Raw genomic sequence first — 9,212 nt, 5'->3', positions numbered from 1 at the left:
CCTCCCAATCCGCCCCCTTATTTTAGAAAATTGTTTTTTGAAAAATATTTATGGTTCAAGACACGAGTCAGATCTTAAGGTCGGATTTTTGAGCGATCGTCGAGATTTTGTCCTAGTTTTGGTGTGAGGTTCGGGTCCTAGATCGATTATTCGGGTTGATTTTCAAGAACTTTTTTTTACTAAAGAGTATTCTCTATCTCAAGCAAAAAATTAAAGATATTTTCTGAAAAATGTGTTTCATTTACCAACCAAACATTAAAAAAGAATTCTACTCACCAACCAACATGAGAAAATAACTTAGAAATCCACTTATTCTTTTCAAGAAAACATTATGTAGGAAAACATTATTCAAGAAACACATTTTCCTTCATAGAAAACACACTTTTAGTTTAACTATCTACCTTTATTTTTAAGCATGCATGAGATATATCTATTTTTGTAGGCTGGTAAAATTCATTGTTTCAATACATTATGTCCCGGCTTTGTACAAGTAAACCATGACATACCTCTTGATACTCCATTCATGAATATTTCACAACGTGGAGGAGAACAGTGGGGTATAACAGTACACATTGATCGGGTACATTTTATATTGTCTTTATTTTTTTTATTTCGAGTCTTTGAATATTTTATACAAGATATAGGAACTATAGTTAAGAGATAACATAAATATTATTATGATAACTTATTAATATTATTTTATTTTATTTTTGAAAAAAGGACTTATCAGGAAATTGGTGGCTTTTAATGACACCAAACTTTACGCGAGTAGGTTTCTGGCCACAAAGTCTCTTCACTGACTTGAAAAGCTTTGCTACGAATGTTGATTGGGGAGGAGTTGTATATAGTCCACCAGGTGTACCAGAACCTCCGATGGGCTCAAGCCAATTTCCTATTGAAAACACTTTATATGATGCTTATTGTGCTGATGTTACAATTGTAAACGAGAAAGGAAAAACAATTGAAGTAGATTCAACAATCACACATACCGATTATCCATACAAGGTTGAATTTAAAGAACTTTCACATGGTGCAAAAGACAAGTATTTTGTTCTTTATGGGGGACCAGGTGAAAGTACACATGTTTAATAGGAAAGAAAATCTTCCAAATCATGAAAGAAGTTGAAGAAAATTGTTCCAATTTGTTCTATATACACCTTTAATTTGAATGTTATATTATCTTCCAAATAAATGCAAAGGAAAATGGTGCAAAATACCTCTCAATTTTTATTGTTGATCTTGTCATTACCATTGTTGACTGTAAACTTGTCACTCGTATCCCTAAATTGGATGAAAATTTTCAAATCAACCAAAAAAAAATTAATTCTAATAAAATTACTGGATTTAAAAAAAATTCAAACGTAGCCAACTAACCAAATAAATATTTGCCAAATTAAATCCCCAAATACATCTCTCTATTTTTCACCTCTTTACAAAAAATTTCATCCATTTCTCCTCCTCATCTTTTCTCTTCTAAATTTGCTATATATTTTACTTATTGTGCGACCTGTTTTTCTTCTAAAATTTCTGTTTGTCTTTCTCATTTTTAGGCATTTTTTTTCATATAAACACAATAATTTACTCACTAAGAAAACAAACAATTAAATAATTTACTAACTAACTACATGATTAAATAAGTCCACATACTTTTTCACCTTAAAATTTTTTTGCTGCACTAATTTAATCATATACGTTTAGTTGTAACACAGAGATAAAATATCATTAAATAATTGAATTTTATCCTAACTGTATAACAAATCCCGTTGGTGTCACGTTAATCCCTTTGAATTTGTTTATTTTTATTTTCTTTTTATTTTTAAAAATATTTATATAATATAAGGTAATTTATATAGATTATTATTATATATAAGTCAAGTATTTATAGATGATTAAAATTTCTAAAATTAAAAAGAAAATAAATAACATAATAGCATAGCTTTTTTAATTGTTATTAAAAGAGGAGATATTAAAGCATAATATTATGCATCAATACAAATAATGTATAGCTTAAAGCTTAAGAAATAATGTGTTAAGAAATTCAAGACTAAAAAAAGTTTCAATAATCTTGACATTCGAGGATTAAGGGAATACTAACAAAATTCAATAAGATTTTTGTAATGAGGCGAAGTGTGAATTAATTCACTAGTAGTACTTTTAACATAGAAAAGTAGCACTGATTTTGTAAAATTGTGGTAATCTAATAAAGGGTCACATAAAATGAGATGAAAAATTATTATTTTACGCTTAAATTAGAAAAAAAGAAAAAAAAGTCAAACAAAATAAAAATTGATGCTTCACAACATGTTAACTATGTTATCTACTTCTACTAATTATATGTAAGAGATCAACATGTTTTCTTCAGCTGTGTGTTTATTTAGGTGATATGTTGTTTGACCTACTGGTTTAGGTATGACATATCAACCCCAAGGTCTAGCGTTCAAACTTTGCCAACATTATTTTTTATTTCTGTTTTAATTTTAGCTTCTTCTTTTATCCCGTAAAGCAATTGTACTCTTGTCCTTCATTTTTATTTGTCATGTTACATTTTTCAAAAGTCTATTTGACTAGTTTACAAATTTAATTTAAATTACATTTATTCGATATTTTAAATAAAAAATTTAGATATTAATAAACTATACTAAAAGTATTATACATTACAATTTTTTGTATATCAATATGATGAAAAAATATATTGTAAAATGTTTGTCAATTTTTTTATAATTTGACTTTAAAAATGGAAAGTATGACAGTTAATAGTGCACGGAGGCAGTGATAATTTTGATTAAAGACCTTTACATCTACTAATTGATTTACGAGATTTTCAGCTTGAAATTTTATGTTTTAATTAGTAGAGGTCTTTAATTAATTTCAGTTTCTTTATTGATTTGAGTCTTTTGACATTTCGTATTACGTAAATATAATTCTTATTCATATTTTAGTTATTTCATCTTAACCACACATGAGGCAACCAACATGTGTGGTTTTACATTAACAACATATTTACTCTTGAAAGTCTATTTGTGTCACATATATTGGGACAAAGAAAGTAACATATATTATTTTAAAATTACATAACAATACAATAAATTACAATAATTAATTTAGAGTATTTAAAAATCATATTAAAATTTAATTGACTTTTAAATATTTATATGTGTCACATAAAATAAAATAAAAAAATAACAGATATTGAAATCGTACTAACACGACACATGCGTCTAGTATAATATAAATCACAAATCGAGATTCTTGGTCAACCAATTTTTGTTTTTAATAGTATAATAGTGTGGTCCAATTTCATAATAATACTACAAAATGTTGACTCCCAAAAGCAACAGTTTTATGGCTCCCATAAACACAACAAATATGGATTTTTAAGGTTTTTTGAGACGTGTAATTGTTTTATTGGGTCATATTATTTTTCCAGCTAATACGACAAGATTTGTTGATAATTCCAATTTTTTCTGACCTCCAAATTAAGGGGCTTTATCAATACATAATGGGCAAAGGATAAAAATCACATACTTTTAAGGTAAAATTATTATTTGTCCCTTATAAGTTTACAATTACAGAAATCATTCAAACTAATACAATACTATAAGCGCCGATACATTAATCTGATGCGCGAGATACATTTATCGTTAAGTAAGATACATTACATTTTATACATGATACATTTATCTGATGGTGAGATACATTAATTTAATGCGTGAGATACATATATTGTTAAGTAAGATACATTGCATTTTATACATGATACACTAATTTGATGTGTGAGATACATTAATCTGATGCGTGAGATACATTAATCTTATGCGCAAAAATAAGATATTTTGGAAATTTATAAAAGTAGCAGAAAATAATAGTAATAAGAAAACTTAAAGGTGGAATTTCTGTCATTTTTTTGAGCAAAATGTTGACCCCAAAAGCAACAACTTTATGGCCCCCATAAACACAACAATTATGGATTTTTCAAAGGTTTTTTTTAAGACGTGTCACTGTGTTATTGGGCCATATTTTTTTTCCAGCTAATACAACAAGATTTGTTAATAATTCCAAATTTCATGACCTCCAAATTAAGAGGCTTTACTAATACATATGATACACAATCAAATTCGTTATAACAAAGATTCATTATAATAACATTTCACGAGTATAATGACCTAATTTCCTTCAAAATCTAATTTCATGTTATATTTACTTTTCTATAGTCTTATTTTATTCATAATAATAATAATGATATTTATTACTGAGATTATAGAGCAATTTTAATATTTGTCTTAATTAATTTCATGAATATACACATAATAGATTCAAAACAAAATATTATCACTTAATGTTGCTATTTTATAATTTAAAACCAATAAAATTCATATTATTATCACTTCACCCCTAAATGACTTTTTATTGTTTTGCCACTTGTTTTTATAACGTAATTATAACTATCATTTCGTACTAATAAGTATATAGTTTTTCTTTGTGAAAAAAAAAAGAGAAGAAAATGCACTCTTTCTTTTTTTAAGTTTTCATGTAGTCCTTCTTCTCAATTGTCGTCTTCATCTTTCTATAAAAAATCAGAAGGAAGTTTTGTTTTAAGAATTTTCAATTTTTTTTATCAATAACAAGTATCGAATAATTACACGAGATATATGGTATATTCTATCAATAACAAGTATCGAGTAATTATGTCTATAAAAGTTAGGGCAAATAAGAAGAATCGTCTAGTGTTTTTTTTTCCGCTGAATTTTAAAACTAAATCTTATGATTCTCAATCATTTTATTGACCACTAGATCATACTTCACCAGCACCACTAACATTTTCAGTGGAAAATAATTGATCTTTTAGTAGTGATGATTATTTCACTGATCATCAAATAGTGATTTTAAAGTTTGTTACAATAAACACAATGTAATTACTAAACTTATTAATGAAGATTTGTTTCTTAATATGGATAAGAACTATCTGTGTAGTATGATAAATATGAGTAATTGTTGCTATTAGTAATAGGACAGTGGAGAATTATAGGTACAATTTCAGTTAAAAAGTAAATTAATAATATAATGAATTATAGGTACAATTTTGAGTCGGAAAGTAAATTAATAATAGAATTTACGTATCCTAATTTATTGGAAATATGAAATGCACCAACACCAAACTCAATGAGTTATATGATCTAAGTCCCAATATTTTCGAATTATAAGGGGACCAATTTTTTTTTTTTTTAAATAAAATTCTGTTCTATCATTGTCACAATTATTATATTTCATTTCCATAAGGTCCACTTTAACTCCCGTTAACATAGACAACTCCACTTCAACGGAATTTTCTCTACTTTCTTTTCATCAATTTCTTCGAGTCACTAAAACGAATTTAAAATTAGAATCTTTAAGTATTTAGGTTTAAAATGCGAGCATTTTAACTACTTCACACAATAAATAAAGAGGAATACTTTTAATAGGAGAAAGTCACTATCAAAGTATATGGCGCGGTGCTACGAATGAAGTTGTTTATTTTCAACGTGAAAATGAAAGAAAAAAAAAAAGAGAAAATGTACGTATAATAAGGAGCCACGTCACTCTGGCCAAAAGTTTGTTCACACATAAAAAAATGTTTTCCTCCCTGATAAGCACATAAAATAGAGTAATGCCTTGAAGTACTTAGGATAAATACAAATTCCAAAAGGCAATAACCATCAAATGTTATGATCGAAATAATCTATACTTCGCATTATTGAATACGAATTTTTCAGTCGAAATTATCATACCAAATATATTAGTGCCATTTACATGTCACTTGCACCTGAAAATTAGCAATTGTGGATTTATCAATACTTTGAGCACCAAGTCTAATTAGAGTGACGAGAAATATTAGGCCAATATACTTTTTGTTACTATCTGTGTGGATACTATGTTTTCCCTATATATAACGCAGACCGTTGCTTACAGAATTTTTCATTACTACACAGCTAAGTTCATACAGTTGTAATAACAAACAACAAATTTTACCAAAGATATGATCTTATAACATACTTGAAGCAGCCAAATAAAATAATAAAAATAAACAATCAAAGACCATAGTACTATATCAAATTCATTTTATTCCCATTACAATATTTTTCATAATGAAGTAGTACTTTATCAAATTCATTTCATTCCATTACAACATTTTTAATACTATATCAAATTTATATCTTTCCCAATTACAGCATTTTTCATAAAATAATTTTAAGGATTCCCCATTTCAATCTCATCAGCATGGGGCTTTTTAACTGCGACGTTTCTCCAAATTTTGACTAATATAAACATCAAAATTAAAACGAAGATCATAACACCGACCGCAATAAAAACTTGCGCAATGGGTCTAATGTTGTACCCCGAGTCGTATTGTTCTTCCAAAGACATACTTATCTGCAGTCAAATGTGAAGAAAGGGTAAAAGTTTGAATTTAGGTGAAATATTAATGTAGCGACTCCATCAGATAATCAGATACTAATACATAATAACATAACCATTAAGTATGTGCTAGTATATCAAGTTGAAGCAATGTACTTACTAACTTTTTTTTTTTAACTCAGGTGTCAGTCACAATAGAAACTTGAAAGAAAAAAAATACATCTGATTCTAATTAATAAAGTTACAGAAAATTAGCCCAATTTCTATTGTCAAGCAATAACATCGAAGAAGTGAATAATCATCAAAATCCCAAAATTAGACGAATGCCGGAATCTAACAACTCTAATTCGAATCAAGAAACTGCTACTTCATTGAAATAAAAGCAAGAGAAGTAGATTAAAGGAGGGAAATATTTCATCTTGTTGCACAAAACCTGAGTTAACATTGAGACAATACAATATATACATAGCAATGTTAAATGAAAAAACATAAAAGCAAATGACACTAAAAAGAAGAATATAGATAAAGATGCATACACTCAAAAGGGAGAATCTCTTTATTATAATCAAAGAAGAAATATTTTTTGTTATATTAATTAAACTACTCAAAGAATTATTATTTATACACGCAGGCTTGACCAAAATGTCGAGACAACCAACTATACTATGTTTTGTCTTTAATATCTTCTTTTTATATATTTTTGAACATTTTATTGAAATTAATTTTAATTTTTGTAAAAACTTTGTCACGTCATTTCCTTGATATCTATTTTTTTTTTATGAATAATAAATCTCTCTTATTTAAGGGACCTTTCCTAATATTGGCAATTAGTATCAAATAATCCTAATATAATTCAACATGGACGCATTTGGAAGTTACGCGTCGTTTTCAACATATTATTTTATCACATCGAATCTTTATATAACAACACTTGAACTAACAAAGCATCTCTTTTAATTAACTAAGAATTATTCCTGGTTTCACATTTGTTAACAATCTTGATTTCTCACATGTAACAAGAGTTTTACAAGTCATTAATTCTTATAACTTGCCTTGGACTCAATACAGAATATTGTTATAGATGATTGTCATAGGTGTGTGAATAAACTTTTCATATTAAAAGCCCTCCAAAAAAAAAAAGAAGTTACGTGTATGCAAGATTAGTCGTGACATATATTTGATAATTGGCTAAAAGTATATACTTATAGCACATTATCATAACATATATCTAAATCATAATTATGTTGATACATCGTTATTTTGAATATTTTTACACTTAAATGTTTATATTTTATTAGGATTGAGAAAGTATTAATTGTCACTTCTTGATGTCATTTGACACTAAGAAGACCTAAAAATGGAGCATACATCCACCAAATAAGGGAACAATGAAAGGCACCTAAGCCAAACCAAAATTATGAGTCCCAAATGTGACCAATTTCTGTTCTACCATAATGAGAAAAAAAAGAGAAGAATGAAGATCTACTGGTGGCTGAATTGGTACGATAAATGGTATTTATAAAGGAGGCCAGTGATCGAGTCTCTCTGTCAACGCTTATGGAGTCAATCGCACTAAACATGTCTCGTGTATGATTTAACTTATGACTTATACATGCACAAAAAATGAGTTTATTATCTAGTGTTCATTCAAAGAATAATGATAAAATTTCAAAAAAAAAAAAAGGGTCAAATGCCCCTACACTATTGAAGTAGAATATACACCCCCTTGTTTGCATTTTGGCACAAAAATGCCTCTATCGTCAACATAATATCCTCCACTTAATTTACTACAATATATACATCTTCTGATCGAAATAAATATATATACACATTAAAAAAAAATGTTAAAATCTTATCAAGATCAATTAATTTTGATGTGTAGAAAAAAATGGAAACAACAATTTTATACAGTATACTATGAATGTAACCGACGAATAATAAAAAGCCAACGATATTGTTCTTGATAAAACTTATTGGTCTCTCCCCGAAATTATATAAAAGTGTTGACATGACACTTTTATGTGGTAGGGTGTGATTTTGATTTTAACAAATAAAAAATAAAGTAACTTTTTTAATTTATATAATCAAGACCAAAACTACTCTTAAACTATTTGAAATAGATTAAGTATATTCTTAAACTATCTTTTGGTTAAAAAAATGCTCTTCTCATCTAAATATTGAATCATAGTTACCTTTCTGTTTAACGGGAGAGTATGTGGCATTCATGTGTGTATTAAAATACCACATGAATGTCTAATTTGTCATTCTATATAGATTCATAATTTGTAGTATATACAACAACAGTCTATATGGTATAGCTGTTATGACTAAATAAAATAGAATCAATATTTTTATATAAATATAGTACAAACAAGACGGATTTAGTGAACCTTTGGCTATCGACTCCTGTACAATAATGAAGAAATAAATTATTTTGAGATTTTTTAAAATTAATGCAGAATAGGCAAAAACAAGAAGATATAATTAGGAAAATCAAATCCCTAGCTAATATAAATCACAAATTCAAGATTCTTGGTCAACCAATTTGTGTTCTTAATAGTATATAATAGTGTGGTCCTATTTCATAATAATACTACAAAATGTTGACCCCCAAGAGCAACAATTTTATGGCCCCATAAACAAACAATTCTGGATTATTTAAAGGCTTTTTAAGATGTGTCACTATTTTATTGGGCCATATTATTATGGAAAAATTATATATAATAGCAAACTAATAACCTAAAATAAATGGAGTAGCTAGGGTTTGATTTAATTGTGCTCCATAGCAAACGTTAGCCAAAGTATGCCAGACGCCTCTC

At 27.5% G+C, this 9,212-nt stretch overlaps 1 protein-coding gene across 1 annotated transcript in view; it reads left to right on the top strand.

Moving 5' to 3' along the window:
• Positions 1–1,214, top strand: part of LOC107024542 — a 4,146-nt gene extending 2,932 nt beyond the window's left edge. Inside the window, exons 7-8 of the mRNA XM_015225533.2 lie at positions 443–580; positions 721–1,214. Coding sequence (XP_015081019.1) covers positions 443–580; positions 721–1,089 — 507 coding nt within the window. The 3' untranslated portion in view covers positions 1,090–1,214. The remainder of the gene's footprint in view (positions 1–442; positions 581–720) is intronic.
• Positions 1,215–9,212: the final 7,998 nt, after the last annotated feature.

Source organism: Solanum pennellii, chromosome 7 (assembly GCF_001406875.1).
Source record: "Solanum pennellii chromosome 7, SPENNV200".
Taxonomy (NCBI): domain Eukaryota; kingdom Viridiplantae; phylum Streptophyta; class Magnoliopsida; order Solanales; family Solanaceae; genus Solanum; species Solanum pennellii.
Note: the sequence above shows the minus strand (reverse complement) of the source record. Positions and strands in the feature narration are given on the sequence as shown.